The following is a 22,585-nucleotide window of genomic DNA, read 5'->3' on the forward strand; positions in this document are numbered from 1 at the left end:
TTTGGGCCTGCACTGGTCATCAATCGTCATAAATGCTCCATCAGTTTCCTCCTCCTCGGGGGAGGGAGTAAGACTTTGTTCTGTTTGGTGTCGAAACAGGCCCCCAGGTACTATAGAGACTGAGAGGGCTACAGACTGCTCTTGACCATGTTCACGACCCAACCGAGTTCCTGCAGTAGGTTCTTGACTCTGTTGGTCACCTGCCGGCTCTCTTCCGAAGACTTTGCCCTGATCACCCAGTCGTCCAAGTAAGGGTGTACCAAGATCCCTTCCTTCCTTAGTGTTGCCGCCACGACCACCATAATTTTGGAGAATGTTCTGGGGGCAGTTGTTAGGATGAAGGGTAGCGCTTGGAAGTGGTAATGGTGTCCCAGTATCGCAAAACGTAGAAAACGCTGGTGATCTTGATGGACTGGGATGTGAAGGTAGACTTCGGAGAGGTCCACTGAGGTTAGAAACTCTCCCGGTTGTACTGCCATTATTATGGAGCGGAGAGTTTCCATGCGGAATTGTAGTACCCGCAGATGATGGTCGACGTTCTTGAGGTCCAAGATGGGTCGGAATGCTTCTTCTTTCTTAGGAACGATAAAATAGATGGAATAACGCCCCTTATTTTGCTAGGGCGTAGGTACCGGAGTTATAGGCTTCAGACTGAGTAGTCTTGTCAGAGTGAATTCCACTGCCAGCCTCTTGGTGTGAATGGCAGGGTGATATCATAAATTTGTCCCGAGAGATGCTGCGAAACTCCAGAGAGTAACCTTCTCAAATGATGTTTAGTACCCATTTGTCTGACGTGATTTCGACCCATTGTTGATAGAAGAGTGAAAGCCGACCCCTTATTTCCTCTTCCTGTGGATGGGTCGGCCCATTCTCATTGGGAAGAACGGTTCGAGCCTGCCCCCGGGGCCTGTTCCTCTCTTGGTTTGTTGGTTCAGAAAGGATTGGGCCCTTCCAGAGGGACGAGGTACATGGAATGAGTTCCTGTAGGGTCAAAAATGTTGGGAGCCTCTGCCCCTAATTCTTCTGGGGGAGGGGCATTGGGATCTTTTACCCCTGTCTTTTGGTAGCCGAGGCACTGGGGATTCGCCCCACTTGCTGGCTAACTTCTCTAATTCGCTTCCGAATAGGAGAGATCCTTTAGAGGGCATTCTTGTGAGATTCGCCTTACAAGTCATGTCTGCTGACCAGTTCCGCAACCATAACTGCCTTCTGGCCATCACTACCGAGGCTACTCCTCTGGCTGAGATATGCACCAGGTCTGAGCTTGCATCCGTCAGGAAGGCTGCTGCAGGTTCGATTGTTTCACCGGCATACGTTCCAGAATTATCTGCCTCTCTCGATAGGAGCAAAGAGGAATGTGCCACCAGTATGCAGCAGGAAGCCATCTGCAGTGTCATGGCTGTTGCGTCGAATGCTTGCTTAAGGATGGATTCTAATCGTCTATCCTGAGTATCCTTCAATGCCGCCCCTCCCTCCATGGGGATGGTTGTTCGTTTCAAGATGGTGCAGACCATGGCGTGCACTTTTGGGAAACGCAGGCGTTCCTTGGTCGCTGGTTCCAGAGGGTACAAGGCTTCCAAGGCCTGACCTCCTTTAAAACTTGCCTCCGGGGCATCCCTCTCCAGTTCAATCAATTCCTGGAAGACTTCCATCATTGGGAAACAGCATGAGGCCTTACGAAGGGACACCAAGATGGTTCCGCCATAGGGTCCGTGCCTGGGATCCCCAGTCTTCAGGGTCTGTGAAACAAGGGCTGGTAATTCACCCTTGTGGAAGAAGCGAAGCATTGTTCTGTATGGTTCCAGGCCTGGAGGGATTTCCCTTTCCTCCGGTGAGGCACCATCATCATCTGAGGTGTCCGGGTCCCTGTTGGTAAAGTTCTTAGTGAGGCGAGGCATGTCTCATGGCACCCGAGCAGGGCCGGGAGGGTCAGGTGCTTCTGGCTGGGGTTGGACCTGGGTTGCAGCGGGGCTGATTGTGCCTGAACAAAGGCTTGCAGTCCCTGGAAAAATTCTAACCAGGAGAAGGCCCCTGGGTCCATGTTAGCCCCAGAGGGAGTCTGGGTAGGGACCCCTGAAATGCCCTCTTGTGGAGATAGCACCCCGGATCTATGCAACTCCGAAGTGGCATCGTATGGAGTAGTTCCTCCAGAGAGACAAGATGAATGGTTCCCAGTATTTGAAGGCGACAGATGGTTTGCCTTTTTTCCTCGTAAGCGCATGGGGAGACCATGAACAAATCTCTTAGCAGACTAGCAAATTCTAACACATAACCATGTCTTATCACACTTAAAACCCACAGGTCTAATTGATCTTGGTCCACTCCTCATAAAAAAGAGTCAACTGATCCCCTATAGGCGGAACCGAGGAATGGACCGGCCTCGCTTCATTGAGTGGATTTGGCTCCAGCACCACCCTGGCCGTAGCAATCTCTATTTGACCTTCGCCCATGAAAGGACTGATTCCAGGACGTTTGCCTCCCTGAGGACTGTCTCTGGACACCTCTTGAGGCCCTGTTAGGCCAAAAATGCTGATTCCCTCTGATGCGAGAGCGCGAAGGAAAGAACTCTTTCCCTCCTTTAGGCTTATCCTCAGGTAATTTATGACCTTTGTTCTCCCCAAGATGTTTAATCAGCTCCTCCAGTTCCTGAACATAAGAACATAAGATATGCCATATTGAGTCAGATCAAGGGTCCATCAAGCCCAGTATCCTGTTTCCAACAGTGGCCAATCCACGTCACAAGTACCTGGCAAGTACCCAAGCATTAGATAGATCACAAGCTACTATTTCTTATTAATTACCATCATAGCAGTTTATGGATTTACCCTCTAGGAACTTATCCAAACCTTTTTTAAATCCAATTACACTAACTGCTGTAACCACATCCTCTGGCAATGAATTCCAGAGCTTAACTATGCGCTGAGTGAAAAAGAATTTTCTTTGATGTGTTTTAAATGAGCTACTTGCTAACTTCATGGAGTGCCCCCTGACTGAAGAGCAGCTTCCCTTTAAAACGCAATGCTCCCAACTGAGACTTGGATGACACATCAGCTGACTAGTTCCGCAACCAGAGGAGTCTCCTGGCTGATACCACCGATGACATTGTTCTGGATGAAGTCCTGATGAGGTCATATAGTGCATCAGCTCCACAAGCAGTTACAGCCTCCAGATGCTCCACTTTCTTAGCTTCTAAGTTAGATATGAACTTGTCCGCCTGCAATTGCTGCACCCATTGCAGACCCGCTCGCAGCATAAAGCTGGTGCACACTGTAGCACGAATGCCAAGTGCAGATATTTCGAATATCTTTTTGAGGTGAACTTCAAGTTTTCTATCCTGGAGCAGCAGAGCCTGCCACCGCAATTGTCTTCTTCGTGACCACCGAGATCGAGGCATCCACCTTCGGGATCCTAAAGAGCTCCAGAGTGTCCTCAGGCAAGGAATACAATTTGTCCATTACCCTACTCACCTTTAAGCCAGTCTCTGGAGTGTCCCACTCCTGAAAAACTAACTTATTAACAAACTTATGGAAAGGAAAGGCTTTTACTGGACCCCATAGGCCATCCGTGACTGGGTCCACTTCCTACTGATCTGACTACTCTCGTGGAACCTTTATTCCCAATTCCTCCAAAACTCAGGGAATCAGGGGGGCCAGTTCCTCCCTGTGGAATAGCTGCACCACCTTTGAATCATCTCCTTCCACGGCCGGGGCTTTCCCCTAGCCTCCATCCAAGTCTGGATCCACCTGTATCAGATCTGCGTTCTGGGGATCTTGCCCTTGCGGATCTTCAGCCTCTGAAACGTCAGAGAAACTATCCGCCTCGTTCACCGGAGCGGACCTCTGCAGCACTCGACGAACCCTCATCACCCCTGCAGTTTGAGATGGTCTGAATCTCTTACCCGGCTGGGGTCCTAGAGACGCCCTATGCTCTTGCTCTGCATCGCTCCCATATAAGCCCTGTGAAGTAACAGGACGAAATCAGAGGAAAAGACAGAGAATCATCAGAAACCTCCCCCAGGAGGTCCTGATCCTCTCCTGACTACAATTCTTGAGTCTCAGGCCTCTGCTGGAGGATCAATCCGTCAGGGACAGCGGAGGAGGGAAATCCCCCCTCCCGCTCTGTGGCCTGCAAGATTATCCCCAGAGGTGGATAAAATGGCCGCCTTTCCTGCGCTGACCGGGACGGGGCCCCCCTACTGCCACCAAAGTGCCCGCGAGTTTCTCCGAGTCTCACTGCCTCCCTGACGCTGGCACGAGCATTCCCGCGCTACCCTCTCCTCAGAAGACACACCAGGAACAGAGACCGCTGCGGGAAAGTCTTGCGTGCAAGTCACTGCAGGCCCTGCAAGCTGTGTCACACGGCATGAATCCGGGACGTCAGGACCTGTATTCGTAGGCAGCCGCCCGCTCTAAAGGCAGAAGCTGCTTGAAACTCTCACAGCACAGCTCTGCCGCCGTTCTAAAGATAAACACATGGAAGGAGTTCAAGTACTGCTTTTCTGTTTTCTTTTTTTTTTGTAAAACTTTACACAGAAGAGAAAAAATAGTCAAAAAACACTTCCCTGACATCTGAAGAGAGGCAGCAGGCTTGTCCATCCTCCTTAGGGTGAGGGAACTGGAACCATCAGCTTTCAACCCTGGGCAATAAGGACTGAGCAATAAGGGTCCCCAACCCCCTGATCATCTGCTTCTAAAACCAGGGAGGATGGCCCCCACCAGGACCTACCAACCCCCTGGGAGGCAAGCTCTGACAGCTGAAGATCTTCTATATATATATATATATATTTTTTTTTTTTTTAAACTAGTCACAGACTGTAGGTTTTGCACCTCCACTATGCAGGAGACAGAGGAATACTGGGAGACTGCAGGTAGCGTCTCAGGTTATGTGGCAGTGTCAGCAAAACTTTCTCTGTCTCCATCTACTGGAGGGGAGGCAAAACTCAGGACTGATCTGCGTACGTACAGGAGAATTACCAGTTTTACCACATTTTTGCCAAAGTAGGGAGGTACACAACCTGCCCATGTGGTATATTTTCAGTGGAGTCAGGTGAAATCTACAGATTTTGTACTGCAATTCTCTACATGAGGTGAACAGAAAAGCACATTTAGTTCCTGAACTGTCCTCCTCCGTACATTTGTGTCAGCTAAAATTGCAATAAAAAAATCTCAGTAAACAGACCATTTTCTTGCAAAGTTGTGTGACTTTTCCATACAACTACTTTCTCGCTCTACCTTTTTCTGTCTGTTTATCTTCAGTAATGGGATGCCCTCCTCCTGGTTGTTCTCCATCCTGTTACAGACTGAAAAACACAAGACATGGTGTCAGACATGGAGTGACTAATGCAATGGGACCAGATGTTGTACACCCCAGGATACTAAAAGAGCTCAATAATGTGCTGACTACAACTCTATTCAAGTTGTCCTTGAATAAGACTGAAAGAGCAGATATTGTCTAGCTACACAAAAACAGGGACAAGTAGATGGTTTAGAAATTTGCTAAATAAGTAAATAAGACCCATTAATCTAACTTCAGTAGTGAGCAAAGCTAAGGAGACAAAAGAAAAAGATAATAAAGTATCTTCAAACTGGGACATAGATTCACAAAGGGAAAATCTGGTTAAACAAAACTGAGTTGTTGTTTTTTAAATTAAGAGATGGATCAGGGAGGTGCAGATTATTACCCTTGGGGTAAATTCTGCACAACATTCTTTTTTAGTTCTAAGCAAACAAAAAATGTAATTCTACAAAGTTTTGCATTCTATATTTATAAAAATGATGTAATATAATCATTGTTTTTGAGTAGCAATTAATTTTAGCTTCAAAACAGAGAACATTTCTTACACAAAGATGCAAAATTTTTACATTTCTGGTACAGAATATCCCCAGGAATATAACAAGAGTGCACCATAACTAGGGCATCTGGTTTTCAGTGATTTTACTTTACCAATTCATGGAGTCCAAGGTGAGCTCCAAACTGCAGGCAGTGTTAACCTCTTGCAGTTGTCAATACTTTTGGCAACACAGAGGTGTCCACGGTTGCTACTACAAATGCCAGCAGCTGAAATAAGTTGGTGCTGTCTGCAGTCCTCTTGGGCTCTGCAAAGGCCAAATGAAGATCCCTGAAATCCAAAAGGCCTATAACCATAAAGCAGTAGAGCACTCTCCCACTGCATACTCTCTCCCACTCCCCTCCAGTTTGTTTCTTCCATCATTCTCTCTCCTTTCTTTCCTAGCTCATTCACTTCAATGCTCTCTCCTCTCCTCCAATAGTCTCCCCCTTGTCCCAGGACCATCCCCTCCATTGTTCTATCTCCTTCTCCAATGCCCTTTCCCCTTCTCTCCATTTTCTCACCCTCTGAAAATCTATCCCATCCATGTCCCCTCCAATGCTTTTCCCTCCTCCTCCAGCTCATCCCCAAGCTCGTCTTCTCCAACCCTCTCTCCCAGTTCATTTCTTTCATTGTTTCTCTTCCCCTTCTTTCCCAGCTCCTCCCCTCCCAACAGATTCCTCCTCTGGGTTTGCCCTGCCTTGCTCTTCAGTCAGACAGCGCTGCACTGCTTGCTTCTTTCAGCAGCTCACAGAGCCAACTATTTATATTGCTTTGCTCACATGACCCAACTTTTTTAATAGTTCTGTACAGATAAATGTAAATCTGCATCGCAGTTCCACAGAATTCCCCCAGGAGTAAGTAGATATTGCCTGTTTGGGTTTCAGTGAGGCTTCTGACACTGTTCCACATAGAAAACACCTAAACAAATTTCATCCTACTCGAGAGTAGGATGAAATGTTTTAAATTGGGTGAGGAACTGACTGAATGGCAGAATGCAGAGAGTGGTAAGCAATGGAATTCACTTTGACAAACGTGAAGGTAAATGAAAAGTAATCAGAACACTAGGGCTTGGTGGTAGGACTAAAAGTGATCAGAATACTAGGGCTTGGTGGTAGGACTAAAAGTGATCAGAACACTAGGGCTTGGTGGTAGGACTAAAAGTGATCAGAATACTAGGGCTTGGTGGTAGGACTAAAAGTGATCAGAATACTAGGGCTTGGTGGTAGGACTAGCTCTTTCCAGTAATTTAATTATCAACATTACTGAGAAACCTGATGGAAAATTTATTTATTTAAAATACTTCTCTATACCACTTACATGACCACCAATGGTTGCCCAAAATAGTGTACAAAATTAAAATCCAACAATATAAATAAACAGACAAACTAATATAAGAAAAATAAATTTTAAAAAAATTGGATACATTGTAACTTGCTGCCACACTGACTGTCAAAATCTGCAAGATTTCTCCAAGATTCAACCCATAAATCCTGTAGGTAGAGTAAGAACACCACATTACACTGACTTTGAGAATCTACAGTAAGCATTTTTTACTTCTTTTTCCTCCTTTTCTCATACACTAACTAAATTAAATATTACCTATATGAGCATATAGATATGTCTAATATTGACACCAAGTTGTCCCCCCTTGTTTCTAATAAGAGTATTGTATTCCATCTTAGGATTCTAGTTAATTTGATCAACTTCTAATCATATGTGCACATTGCTTTTTTCAAATTTTAAAAAAAGCATTAAACACCATCCCATCTGCCACTAAACTTCATTACCCTACCTGTATTTACATGCTCTCTGTTCCTTTTTTCTGTCTCTCTTTTGAGTTCTTCATTAACCATTATGATGTCTACAAACATATACTTAATTTTGATGTATTGACATAAGAGTTTCTTTTTCATTTTTATGTTGATTTATTTTATATGATTTCAGTTTTTGTAATATGAAAAGAATTGTACATGTTTTGTATTGTTTCTTATGTGTGTGTTTTAATTTTAATTTTAGTAGCCCCTGGGGCAGCTCACCACACAGAGCGAAACTCGGCCAGAGTCGGGCTTGAACATTGTCAGAATAAAGGCTCTTTTTTTTTTACACACCGATCTTATTATGTTTGTTCGCTATACAGCCCATCTTGGATCGGCTTCCGGTCTGTATTTTTCTTGTGACATGGGCACTGGGTTCACAGCCCGCAGGCTCAGGAGACTTGACAAAGTACGCCCCTCAGCCTGTCTCTTCTGGGGCGAGCTGCAGGGAGACACCATGAAAATGTCCCGAGGAACGCTGAGAAACTCCAGAGCATAGCCATCTTTTATCACCTCCAGAACCCTCTGGTCTGACATGATGTCACTCACCTCCGATAAAAGGAGAGGCAACCCCCTATCTCCTGTTCCCAGGGGTGGGTCGGCACACCTTCACTGAGGGGTTCGGGGGCACCGCCACTCGAGCCTGCACCCTGTCTGGACTGAAAGGACGAGACCTGCCCAAAACGTCGCACCCTCTGAGAAGTCGCTCCTCTGTAGGGTTGAAAATGTTTGAAACCTCTAGCGTGACCTCTCGTGCTGAATGAGCGCGGTGCCTGCTTTTTATCCTTCGGTAACTGAGGAACCTTGGCCTCACCCCACTTACAGTCCATTTTTTCAACGCATTCCCAAACAAGAATGAGCCTTTAAAAGGCAATTTCATAAGATTAGACTTTGAAATTGGTATCAGTCGACCAATTCCTCAGCCATAGCTGACGCCCGGCCGCTATCACCCAAGCCACCCCCTTTGGCAGAAGTGCGGACCAGGTCATAGCCCACATCTGCCAAAAAGGCGACTGCGGTTCCATCACTGCCATGGAATTCAAACCCAACTCATTGACTTCCTGAGAGAGAAGCAAGAAAGTGTGAGCCACCAGGGGGCAGCAAGAGGCATCTGCAAATTCATTGCCACCGCCTCAAAGGCCTGTTTAAGGATAGCCTCAAGTCTCCTATCCTGCGCATCCTTCAATGCTGCTCCCCCTTCCACAGAGATAGTTGTCCGCTTGGTGACAGCACACACCAGGGCATTCATTTTCGGAAAGCGAAGCTGCTCTTTCACCATCGGATCCAGGGGGTACAGCGCTTCCGAGGCTCATCCCCCTTTAAAATTAGCTTTCGGGGCGCCCCATTCTAGATCAATAAATTCTTGAATAGCATCCATAATGGGGAAGAAACATGGTGCTTTACGCAAAGAAATTAAAATGGGATTTTTCTTTGGCTCAGATATGGAATCAGCACCCGGCACCCCCAGTATCTTCAGTATCTGGGAAATCAGAGCCGGGAACTCATCTCTATGAAAGAAACGCAATATTGTTCTATATGGCTCCAACCCCGGAGGAATTTCCTCATCTTCCAAGGAGTAAGGATCGCCTTCATCACCCCTGCCATCAGGGTCCCTATCAAAGTGAACCACAGCAGGTCTGGACGTGCTCTAACGCTTACCCGCAGCACCAGGCATGCGGGGATCCGCAGTCTGAGATCCTGAACTCTTAGGTTTGGCCGGCTCTGTCAACTGCGCCTGAAGAAAGGACTGCAGCCCTTGAAAAAACTCCACCCAAGAAAATGTAAAAGGATCCCTACCAAAACCAGGGGGCATCGGTGCTGTGCCCACTGAGATGCCTTCCCCTGCTGACAAACCAGTTAGTGGATCCCCAAAACCAGGCAAAAACCTCTGACAGGTCCCCCTCTGGTCCCATCTCCGCATCATGCTGGGAAGGGCTGGGCTCAGCAAAATCAGCCGGAGATAACTTTCCATAAGCCTCCAAGCAGTGCTGACACAAGTTAGAGGGAATGCCAGGATGAGATGCCTGAATATGGCAAGCAGCACAAAGGGTAAGGCGCTTAGGCTTCTTACTACCAGCACCATGGATAAACACCCGCTAGCAGCTTGCTCCAAAAAGCATCTGACAGTTGTGCACCCAACTGCACGCCCGCACAAGCAAGCCTGGACAGGGCGCCTAAAAGAAGCTCTGTCCAATAAGTGCACACTACGGACGCCTAAAGTTTCGGTGTCCATTACGCAGTCCAGGTAGGTGCCCATCCAGTGCCTACCCAGGTGCACAAATGCAAACTGATATTCGAGACTGTTTTATGGCAGACTTGCACATAGAAAAGTGTGTGAACGTCGCCACGGCCTACTACACAGCGTCCGAGCAAAGCCTGGGAGCAGGGCCTAGCCAAAAGACTGCTCAACCTGCCAAGCTGCCACGACTTGCCAAGCTCCCTCTGGAGATGGAAACGCATGTCTGATTGGCACGCCGAGGCTCAGAGACCAGAAGGGGAATGGAAACCTCTCAAATTATCCCACCTTTTTTTATTCTATATATATTTACTCTTTACCTGAGCTCAGCCCATCCTGGCCAAGTACAGAGTCAGTCTTCGGCTGCGCGGGGGCGAAGGCAAAGACTTTCACCGCCACACTCGGCTGGCTGCATCCGCTAGCCTCTCAGATGCTTCTCTCTCTACAGCTAAGTCCACGCCGGAAAACCAGATACCGGATCGAGGCATTCAACTGAGGGTGAGATCCGCACATATCACCTTAGGAAAACTCGACTGAGGGAGGGAGGGACCATAAGGTATCATCACAGGAGAACGGGGCAAATTCATTTCCTCCTTTCCTTATTTTTTTTTTTTTTAAGCAACCCCCAAGTAGGGAGATGCATGTCCATCTGCTGGAGAAGGAGAATACTGGCTTGCTGATGTCAGTTTGGGCGTATCTATACTGTGATTTCAGCTTTGCTTCATCTGCTGGTAGGGGTGCATAACCCACTGGTTGTGGATTAACCTATCTGAATGCAAAGAAAATGCCGGTGGGGGTGGGGGGTGGGAGAGTCTTGCCCTAGCATCACACAAAAGTCTACCAAACCAGCAGACCCATAAGCCCACTTAAGCACAGCCTCTGTCTTCCTGTCTTGAGCATCCTCGAATGCAGAGCTCCATTCCACAGGAACAGTGATCCTCCTAGCGACGGCACAAATGAGTGCGTCCATTTGAAGAAATTCCAGCTTTTCCCTTTGCTGAGCCAGAAGGAGATAAAGCCTTGCCATAGTTTTACCTCCTTTTAAAATGTATCTCTGGGGCCCCTCCTTAGACAGAGAACAAACCTTTATCTATGCCACGGAAACAGTTTGAAAGGTTTCCTTAAACTTTGAGTTAACAGACTCCGATCTCCCCCCTCCCCCCTGCTATATCCAGAGTTTTTAGGGACTGTGAAACTATGGGAGAAAGTTTCTTTTTGTGGAATTATCCTCTTCCCTAGGGGAACATTCCTTCTCCTCAGACTCTCCCTCGCTACCATTTTCCCTTAAAACTTTAAGGTTCACACGTGACAAATCCAAAGCTTTCTCCCCCTCTCAATCCTCCTTTACTTCTTTTGCTCCAGATTCCTAGGAGATCTTGGGGACGGGATCCCGCAGAAGAGAAACCCAGAGCTGCCCTATGGAAAAGGGCCGGATGCAAACCCTTCACAAACTCTGTGGGAATAGAAGCCCAGGAAGAGGAAGGAATCCTATCTCCACCTGCTCCTCTTGGAATTCTACCCAGACTGCTGGAACCACCGAACGCCCCTGGCTCCGAGCTTCCTCCTTCTTGTAGGTCCAATATGGCAGCAAGCACACTGACGGGAATGGCTTGCAGACGACCCCACTGATGCGACCCCCCCCGGGACAGTCCACGTGCTCACGCTCCTCCCCTCAAGACTTACAGAACTTTCCCTCTCCCGGTGCCCGACGGTGTGATCCATTATGCTCACTACAAACTGCGTGCTTTCTGCGGTCATGAAGGCGCCATCGTTTTCTCCCTTACCTCTCTCCTGCCTCAGCCCACAGTCCCTCAGAGGGCAAACTGTTCTTCTGCCTTCCACTTTTTTTTTTTTTTTTTTAATGGCTCTAACAAGCAGAAACTAGGCACAGCCACAGGGTTCAGGACAAGAGAGGAAAAATAGAAAGGGGAACCCTTTAGTCTTTTTTTAGGGGTGTGGGGGGAAAAGGGCAAGTCCAGTGACCGTAGCCGGGGGAAAACCCTGTTCCAACAACTGGAAGCCCTCTGGGTCCACTAGCTGTGCTCCAGAGAGAATGTTAAATACAGACCCTTCATCTGCTGGTGGCAAGTTGAACTTGCTGAGTTTACTCTGGGCTTGTTTTTAAGGCTAGCATTTGTTTGCAAGTGTTAAGAAATGTGGATTTTTAAAAATAAGACTTTGGATTAATTTGCCACGGTTAAGAATTGTGAGAATTTAGAGATACTAGGCTTTGAGTTAATGTTGTGAGCTGGTATAATTTAATATTGTGAGTTTGCAAAGGTCACTTACTGAATCTGAAACGGTGAGAATACTGGTCACTGGGAAACTAGTCACTAGTTTGATTCCCACCCATACCCATACCCCCTCCCCATCTCCCACCCACCCCAGGCTCTGTTTCCTCTAACTCTGATTTTAGTGACTGACTAGTTTTAGTCTTTTTGCTGATCATTCACAAACAAACCTAAGTCACCTAAGTTATCAAATTAAAACCTTATATTTTAAAAGACACCAAATAATTTAAAACCCCTTAAATTGAGAGACATACTTATTCCATGATCCGCTTTAAAACTTAGCAACTTAAAATTAAGATGCAGACAAAAGTGCAGCAGTGAGATGGGGACTACCCAATCTTCTACACAGAGTGCCACCTGCATGATTATAGGAAAATTGGTTCTCACCTGCTAATTTTCGTATCCCAGATCAGTCCAGATTCCCAGAAACGACAGCCATTTTCTGTGGGACAGGGAACCGCCAGCAATATTTGAGGATGGGGATTCCCCTACCTCTCTTGCCGACGCTGCTAGGGAATCGAAAACGGCTGCCAGGACTGATCTGGGTACGCACAGGGAACTACCAGTTTGTTAGATGTATGTGTGCGCACCCGGTGCAAAGAGCTCCTGGCTCTCAAACATAGTCTGATCTCCGAAGGACAGAGTGGCAAACCTGGAGAAGCTGAGGCAGACAGAGAGATATGTAGAGGAGACCTTTAGAACCAGAGTAGAGCAGTCCCAACTCCAGTCAAGGAGTCAAGAAGCAAGGTCACCTGAAAGGAGACCATCATCTTGGTGTGGCAGGAAGTGATCTTGTAGCTAGGACCTGCCCTCCAGGTGATGCCTTATCTAAGATGTATCTCCGAGGGGGGGGGGGGGGGGGTGTAGAATTCCTGTTCTAGTGGGTGATTCCATCATTAGAAACATATATAGTTGGGTGGTTGCTGGGTGGGGAAAATTGCTTGGCAACTTGCCTGCCTGGTGCATAGATAGCAGGCCTCATGTCACCTAAATAAAATGTGTGTGTGTGTGCTGGTGAGGAGCTGACCGTTGTGGTATATGTGGGTATCAATGACATAGGAATGTGCAGAAGGGAGGTTCTAGAGGCTAAATTTAGGCTCTTAGGTAGGAAACAAATCCAGACTTTCCAGGATTGCATTCTCAAAAATGTTTCCCATTCCAAGTGCAGGACCCCAGAGGCAGGCTGAGCTCCAGAGTCTCAATGGACAGATGCAGGCTGCAGGTACTAACCTTTAAAAAGGAGATGGAGCAGTTTTTAAACTAAATGATGGGAGAAAGCAGACAGTCGCTCGGAAACACATGGTTTAGAATGATGTATCATTGAAGGATACCAACAAAACAGGGACATTAGGGCAGGTACCTTTAAGTACAGAGCTGAAAGATTCCAAATAAATATACTTTGAAATGCCTATATGCAAATGCTTGAAGTCTACAAAATAAGATGAGATAATTAGAATGTATAGCAATAAATGAAAAACTAGATATAACTAGCATCTCAGATACCTGGTGGAAGGAGGATAACCAATGCAATACTGTAATACCAGGGTATAAATATTCTCCAGATCCATACGTACACCAGAGACGTCGAGAATTTCTGCCCACAGAGCAAGGTGGCAATTACAGCCGCCGAATATCCACACTTTGTCAGGCGAGTCCTCTCAAGGGCCAGATCGTAAGACAAAACAGAGTTGGGTACTCATGAAGGTCCCTATGCGGGGGGAGCTCCACCAGAAGCCTCCGCATGTCTACATACCACGGAGGACTAATCCTCTGTGGCATTTGAACTTACGAATGACCTTGCCCAGCAGAGGCCACGGAGGGAAGGCGTACAGCAAGTCCTCCTCTGGCCAGGTCTAGGACAAGGTCATTGATCCTTGAGAGCGCTGATCTCTTCTGCGGCTGAAAAATCGGTGGACCTTCGCATTGTGAGATGTGGCCAGCAGGTCAATGGATGGGAGGCCCCTGCGGTCTACTAGGAGCTGGAAGGCTCTGGTTGACAAAGTCCATTCTCCTGGATCCAGACTTTCCCTGCTGAGAAAGTCTGCTCTGATATTGTCTTTCCCTGCGATGTGGGAGGCCGAAATCCCTTGTAGATTTAATGCCGGCCATTCCATAAGGGGGTCTATCTTCAGAGACACTTGGTGGCTTTTGGTTCCTCCCTGATGGTTGATGTAGGCTACCGTTGTTTCTTTATCCGACATCACGGGGATTGCTTGTCCCTGGAGCCTGTGGCTGAATTGTAGATATGCTAATCAGACCGCTTGGGCTTCCAGGCAGTTTATGTTCCAGCACGCCTCTTCCTTGGTCCATTGCATTGCCCTTGAGTTGTCAAATCCCGACAATGGACCCTTCACTCTCGGAGGCTCACGTCCGTCGTGAGGACTAGCCAACGTGATCTCAACCCACCTCTGACAGAAGAGGTATAGTCGGCCCCCTATCTCCCTGTCCTGTGGATGGGTCAGCCAAACTTCATTGGAAAGTTCGGGTCAAACCAGAGCCTGAACCAGTTCCTCTTTTTGGTTGTCAGTTCCGAAAGGTCTGAGACCTTCTCGAGGGCCGAGATGTCTGAAATGACGAGTTTCTGTAGGCCGGAAGTGCTGGGAGCCCCTGACCCGACCCCTCATGGGACAGGCTTACACCCTTGCTTAGATGCACTTCCTGTAGCCACCACTGGAGCCGAGAACATACTTCCATTGGTAGGTGGATGCAAATCAAGTAGTCGAGACAGTGACAACAGGGAGTATTGGAGTGGCCGCATGTGTGCCCTTGCCCACGGTACTACCTCTAGGGTTGATGCCAACAAGCCAAGGACCTGGAGATAGCTCCACACCATGGGGCGCATTGTGTTAGTCAATTAATGCACTTGGCACATCAGTTTCCTTATCTTTGAGGGAGGGAGGGAGGAAGGAAGACCTTGTCCTGCTTGGTGTTGAACCGGACTCCCAAGTACTCTAAGGACTGTTGGCATTGAGACTGCTCTTGTTCATGTTCACGATCCAACCGAGTTCCTGAAGCAGGGACCTGACCCTGCTGGTCACCTGGAGGCTCTCTTCCAACAAATTCGCCCGGATCAGCCAGTCGTCTAAGTAATGGTGCACCAGATCCCTTCTTTTCTCAGTGCTGCTGCTACAACTACCATAATTTTGGAGAATGTTCTGGAGGCAGTTGCCAGGCTGAAGGGCATTGCCCAGATCTAATAATGGTGGCCTAGTACCGCAAAGCGTAGGAAATGCTGGTGGTCTTGACGGATTGGGATATGAAGGTTGGCCTATGTGAGGTCCAGGGATGTTAAGAACTCTCCCGGTTGTATGGCCATTATGACGAAGCGAAGAGTTTCCATGCGGAAGTGGACTACCTGCAGATGACGATTGACTCTCTTGAGATCCAGGATGGGGCGAAATGAATCCTTGCTTCTGGGGTTCGATGAAATAGATGGAATAACGCCCCGTATTTTCCTGGGGTGTAGGTACTGGGGTTATAGTCCTCAAACTGAGGAGCCTTAACGTGGATTCCACTGCCAGTTTTTTGTGCTGGAATGGCAAGGTGATATCATGAGCATGTCCTGGGGGTTGCTGCGAAGTTCTAGAGCGTATCCTTCTCGTATGATGTCCAGAACCCACTTGTCCAATGTGATCTCAACCCACCTTTGACAGAAGAGGTATAGTCGGCCCCCTATCTCTCCATCTCGTGGATGGGTCAGCCAAACTTCATTGGGAAGTTCGGGTCGAACCAGAGCCTGAACCAGTTCCTCTTTTTGGTTGTCGGTTCTGAAAGGTCTGAGACCTTCTCGAGGGCTGAGATGTCTGAAATGACGAGTTTCTGTAGGCCGGAAGTGCTGGGAGCCCCTGGCCCGACCCCTCATGGGCAAGGGGCACTGGGACCTTTTTCTTATCTTCTGGTAGCCAAGGCACTGGAGATTCACCCCACTTACTGGCTAGCTTTTCCAATTCGCTTCTGAATAGAAGGGATCCCTTAAAGAGCATCTTTGTGAGGTTTGCCTTAGAGGTCGCGTCCACTGACAAATTTCGCAGCCATAGCTGTCTTCTTGCCGCCACCACTGAGGCTACTCTTCTGGCCAAGGTACACACTAGATCAGAGCTTGCATCCACTAAGAAGGCCGCAGCGGGCTCTATCGCCTCTCTGGGATGCACCCCTGAGTTATCTGCCTCTCTTGAGAGAGAAGCAGACATGAACGAGCCACAAGGACACAACAGGAAGCAATCTGCAGTGTCATTGCTGTCACATCAAAGGCTTGCTTAAGGATGGACTCCAACCGCCTATCATGTGCCTCCCTTCAAGGCTGCTCCTCCCTCTACTGTGCGCCGGAAACTCCCAGAGTCTTCAGGTCTGGAAGACCAGGGCCGGCAATTCATCTCTGTGGAAAAACCATTAGCATGGTCCGATATGGCTCCAGGAATGGAAGGATTTCTCTGTCCTCCAATGAGTCTGCATCCTCATCGTCTGTGGTACTTGCGTCCCTGTCAGGGATGCCCTTGGTGAGGCGAGGCATGTCCTGAGGCATGCTGATATGGCTGGGAGAACGAGGCCTTCCCAGCTAGGGCTCAGATCGGGTAGAGGCAGCAGCTGACTGAGCCTGAACAAAGGCTTGAAGGTCCTGAAAGAATTCCATTCAAGAAAAGGTTGCCGGGTCCTGACCTAGCCCAGGAGGAACTGGGGTAGGGGCTGCTGAACTGCCCTCTCCTGGGGAGGTCGCAGCCTTGGGATTGCTCAGATCCGGGGTGCTACCAGATAAGGTCGTGACTGACCCATCCTCTGACTGGGAGGGGCTGGCTTGGAGAAGTTCTGAGAGTCCAGCCCTCCCTGGGTTTCCTCATAGTGCTGACACAGGAAGGATTCTAGGTCATACTCTGCAGCCCTAATATAGCAGATGGCACAAAGAGTGTCACGTGCTTCTTAGTTGCTGGATCCATAGTTACTGCAGCTTATGCGTTCAGCTGGTTAGCGCCTGAGCTCAAGCGCAAACAAATCTGCCCGGACGCACGTAAGTATAAGTGTCTGGTTGTGCGCGAATGTATGCACACTAGAGGGCTGGCTCGCACCGCGCATACTGACAGTTAGTGGGGAAAAATGGCACTGCACCAAACCACGTGCAAGATGGCACCTCTGCGGTTTGCCATGTGGAGCACCCACTGAATCTGAAGCTGGGCCTAGCCCATCAGGAGGCCGCTCAACTTGCTCAGAAATCCCCTTCCCTTGCCCTAATGGGATTGGGGACATTGTTGGTACGGCGCGCCGAGCAAGGAGACCGGAGGAAAGACTTACCGAAGCCCTTCCAAGTCTCTGAATCAGAGGAGTTATTCTTTGCTTACCAGCTAAGTACAGAGACAGCGGATGCGGGGGGGGGGGGGGGGGGGGGGAAGGGCACAGGCCATCACTTCCGCACTCGGCCTCCTGCCCCTGCTGCTTTCAGCTGCTTGAACAGCAAAGTCCACGCCAGGAACCAGCTACCAGACCAAGGCACACCTCTAAGGGATCTCGGAAATCGCCTCAGGAATTCTCAACTGGGGTAGGGACCATTAGGTATCACCGCAGAAGTGCGGGGCTCGATCTTTCTCCAATTTAAAGGTAAAATTTCCTCTTCTAAAAAGAGTACTGTGTTCCCGATAGGGAAGACACAATCCACATCTGCTAGGAGACGGAGAGATACTGAATGGCTGAGGTCACTGCAGGGGTATATCTAGGGTGACTTCAGCTTTGAAACCTGATTCCATCTACTAGCAGGGGAGCACATAACCCATTGGTCCTGAGTCCATCTGGCTACACGCTAGGAAAGTGGGATTTTGAGTGTTTCCACAATTATATGGAACTTTAGAAGGCCAAAGAGGGGAGATTAAAAGCTGAATTGCAGAAGAGTGCCGGTACAGCTTCATCAGACTGCCAAGAGAGCTGGAATAACTTATAAGGAGCAGCCATGGAATTTAAACATGTCTGGGACAGAAACAGATGGCAGTGTTAGGAATGAGGTTGAGAGGTTGGCTAAAAGACATGATGGGAAGCAGCTGGTAATTTCTATGTTAATCTACCGAAAGTGGTAACTAACAGAAAGGAAGACAACTGGGCAGACTAAATGGGCTGTTATTTCCTACAACAACAGCTCTCAGGTCCCTCGATGAGGGATGCTCAGGAAAGCAGAGCTGCTTACCTGTAACAGGTATTCTCCGAGGACAGCAGGATGTAAGACCTCACACATGGGTGACATCAATCAGATGGAGCCCTGACATGGAAAACTTATGTCAAAAGTTTCTAGAACTTTGACTTGCCACACTGGGCATGTCCAGCATGCCCTATACCACGCATCCACATGGGTCCCTCTACAGCAGTGGTTCTCAACCCTGTCCTGGGGACCCCCCCAGCCAGTCAGGTTTTCAGGATATCCACAATGAATATGCATGAGAGAAAATTTGCATGTTATGGAGGCAGTGTATGCAAATTTTCTTTCATGCATATTCATTGTGGATATCCTGAAAACCCGACTGGCCGGGGGGGGGGTCCCCAGGACAGGGTTGAGAACCACTGCTCTACAGTCTTATAACATAGAATTATATAAAAATCAAAATAGGAGAAACCCAACTCCAAGGGGTGGCGGGCGGGTTTCGTGAGGACAAATATCCTGCTGTCCTCAGAGGACACCTGTTACAGGTAAGCAACTCTGCTTTCTCCATGGTCAAGGAGGATGGTATCCCTTACACATGAATGAATCTCAAGCTACAGGCTGCTCCCCAGCATAAAAGGGAGGACCAACAGACACCCAAACCAGGTACCAACAGGCACAACAATGGTGCTGTTGGTAATAGAGGGGAGAGACAGCCTAAACCCAAACAATGGGCCTTAAGCAGGAGAGAGTTGGGTTGTACACCTCAAACAGATTCCAAATTGGCCAAATCTACTGATGCGTCAACCATCTCTATCCAAGCACTAGTGAGATTTGAATATGTGGAGAGAACTCCTCGTCGCAGCCTTACAGATCTCCATGGGAAATGCTTGCAAGTGGGCCATTGACACCGACATAGCTTGGACAGAATGAGCCTTGACATGACCTCCAAAATGCAGTCTCATTTGATAGTTTCTGTTTGGCAACGGCAATGCCCAACCTATTCCTATCAAAGAAAGCAAAAAGTTGGGTGGACTATCTATGGGCTTCTGTCCCCTCCAGATAGAAGACTAAGGCTTGCTTGCAGTCCAAACTTTGCAGGGCTCATTCACCTTGGTGCGAATGGGGCCTGGGAAAGAATGTTAACAGGATGATGGACTGGTTTAGAAGGAAGTCAGTCACCACCTTAGGCAGGAATTTAGGGAGCGTACGCAAGACAACCCTGTCATGATAAAACTTAGTGAAGGGTGGATAAGTCACTAAGGCCTGGAGCTTGCTGACCTTGCTTGAGGTCACAGGTATATAGCTGCTCAAAAGGAGCTTTCATCAGCTGAGCTAACACCATGTTGAGTTTCCAAGACAAAGCAGGCAGCATCAATTGAAGCAGGTCCCGCATGAAACATACAATTATAGGCTGCACAGAGATGGGCATATCATCTACACCATGGTGGTATGCGCCAATTGCACTCAGATGAACTCTGAGTTGGTTTTTAGGCCAGCTTCCAATAAGTGTAGAAGGTAATCAAGTAGTTTGTGGGGCAGGAGAACAGATCTAGGGTCTTCTACTCACACCACACAGAAAACCTCCTCCACTTCAGTCCATAGGACTTTCTAGTGGAAGGCTTTCTAGAAGCCACTAGGACCAGAGACACATCTTCTGAAAGATCGAATGGTTGCAGAACTAACCTCTCAACATCCAGGCTGTGAGCAATAGGGCCTGGAGGTTGGGATGTTTCAACCTGCCTCAATCTTGTGTGAGGAGATCTGGGGAAGTCCCCAGACTGATCAGTCTCTGAATGGACAGCTCCCATAGGAGTAGAAACCAGACCCATCTCGGCCAATAAGGGGCTATGAGGATCATAGTTCCCTTGTCCTTACAACAAAGGGAATCTGACGATATGCATACAGAAGACTATTGCCCCAGTTTTGGGTAAGAGCATCTCAGGTTGGTTTGCTGTCTGTCCTGTACAGGGAGCAGAACTATGGCAACTTCCTATTGCAAGAGGATGCGAAGAGATCCACATCCATGCTCCTCCAGAGACCAAATATTTGATTTGCAACTCCCTGGTCTATGGACCACTCGTGGAGTTTATAATTCTTTATTTTTCAAATTTTTGAAAATATACCCAAGACTTTAAACTTGTACAGAAAAGAAGTTGTTGTCATTACAAATATTATAATGCAAAATAAAAAATAAGAATTAGATATACAATGACCAGCAACAAAATTATAAGAAATAGGGGGGGGGGGGGGTCGGAGAAAAGTAATAATGAGCATTATATAAGCAAATACTGTGTTACAAATCAGGTCGCTGCATACTAGTACATACCCTTTTTTATATAGCCGAGGCAGTAACTGGATTCTCCTGGGATAATGACCGTATAAAGGCTCTGAGCTGGTCTGGTTCTAAATAAACATATTGTACATTCCTATATCTTATACAACATTTTGCTGGATATTTTAACACAAAGCTCGCTCCAAGTTGTAATACCTCTGATCTCATTTGTAAGAATTCCTTACGTCTCACCTGAGTTACTTTAATAACATCAGGGTAAATCCAAATAGGGTGACCAAAAAAGGATACCTGCCTATTTCTTAGAAATAATTTTAAAACAATTTCTTTAAGACAGGAAAGCGAATGAAATAAGTAAAGGCTTCCTTGTTTTGATCTCAGAGTCCAATGAAGTTTCTAAGAAATTTGTTAAGTCCAAATTTTCCATTAGAGGCCCAGCTCCGGCTTGCTCTGTAGTTTCCCTTTGCTGTAGGTAATAAGCCTTAGCGATGACAGGGGTAGCAGCTTCTGGAATCTTTAATATTCGATTCATATAGATCTTGAACATATCTAGAGGGGATGTCAAGGGTTGTACAGGAAAATTAAGAACTCTCAGATTGTGAGCTCTTAAGGAGTTCTCTATTCCCTCTAATCTTTTATTAGCAATTTTCTCAGAAGTTATTAACTTCTGTTGAAATTTCTCTATAGAATCCACTCTCTTTTCTACACCATCCATTTTCTCATTAAATGTTCTTATCAATTTATTATTAGTTATCGTTTGCTCTCTTGTATCCAAAGTTATTTGAGAGAGAGTTTTAATAGATGTTTCTATAGACTTCAGAGCAGCCCAAATTCCTTCTAATGTTATATTAGTTGTTGTAGATATCCCAAAACCAGCAGTCATTGCCCTCAATCGGTTTTCTCCCTCCTCCATATTACCTTGCACGCTCCTGGTGGTTCCTTGCAGTAAGGAGAATTGTTCCCCCTGATGTCGTTCTTCCACCGGACTGGGGGCGGCCGCCTCCGTAGTTTTTCCCGGGCTGGCCTTCTCCTCTCTCGTTCCGATGGCCTCTCTACCTCGTGACTCGTGGAGTTTGAAGGCACAACTCAGTCTGTCTGCTAATACGTTCTCCCAGAACAGGGCACAGAACCATTTCTGAACCTCTTCCTGATACAGGAGGTATGAGCCTGTACCTCCCTGCTTTTTGACATACCACATCGCTACCTTGTTGTCTGTTTGGATCAGGACAACTTTGTTGGACAGCCGATCTCCGAAAGCATGTACCTGATCGCCTGGAGCTCCAGGAAATTGATTTGGCAACAGCTTTCCTGGGCAGACCAAAGACCCTGGGTCCTGAGCCCATCTACATGAGCTCCCCAGCCCAGGGTGGACATATAGGAAAATTAGTTTCTTACCTGATAATTTTCGTTCCTGTAGTACCAAGGATCAGTCCAGGACACCTGGGTTGTGACTCCGCACCAGTAGATGGAGACAGATTAAAACTTGTGGGCGGAGCCTTATATGCCCCTGTGCCAGTCACAGCCCCTCAGTCTTACATAATGTCAAAGTAGAAACGCCACTAGAACTAGCTAACAACTACCTTTAAGGAAACCGAACATAACGCAAACCCCTTCCGAAACTGGACTCCGCAACCAGCAGAGCACAAACAAGCGACCAGGGTAGCTAAGAAAACACTGAGCGGACTCTCCGTTACTACTACGCAGTGCTGCGGGCGGGATCCTGGACTGATCCTTGGTACTACAGGAACGAAAATTATCAGGTAAGAAACTAATTTTCCTTTCCCTGTACGTACCAGGATCAGTCCAGGACACCTGGGATGTACCAGAGCTAAATTACCGAGGGTGGGAAGCAGAGAGTCCCGCTCGGAGTACCTACTCTCCAAAACCCCCGGAAACAGTAGCTGGAACCTCCAACCGGTAATGTCTAATGAAGGTATGGAACGACTTCCAGGTAGCCGCTCTGCAAACTCCGGAGGCGATACCTGCAAAGACTCCGCCCAAGACACCGC

At 47.7% G+C, this 22,585-nt stretch overlaps 1 protein-coding gene across 1 annotated transcript in view; it reads right to left on the reverse strand.

Moving 5' to 3' along the window:
• The window catches only part of KIF22 (kinesin family member 22), a 119,559-nt gene that overhangs the window by 35,177 nt on the left and 61,797 nt on the right, over positions 1 to 22,585 (reverse strand). Inside the window, exon 11 of the mRNA XM_029606988.1 lies at positions 5,232 to 5,299. Within this exon, the coding sequence (XP_029462848.1) occupies positions 5,232 to 5,299 (68 nt within the window). The remainder of the gene's footprint in view (positions 1 to 5,231; positions 5,300 to 22,585) is intronic.

Source organism: Rhinatrema bivittatum, chromosome 6 (genome assembly GCF_901001135.1).
Source record: "Rhinatrema bivittatum chromosome 6, aRhiBiv1.1, whole genome shotgun sequence".
In the NCBI taxonomy this organism is placed as follows: domain Eukaryota; kingdom Metazoa; phylum Chordata; class Amphibia; order Gymnophiona; family Rhinatrematidae; genus Rhinatrema; species Rhinatrema bivittatum.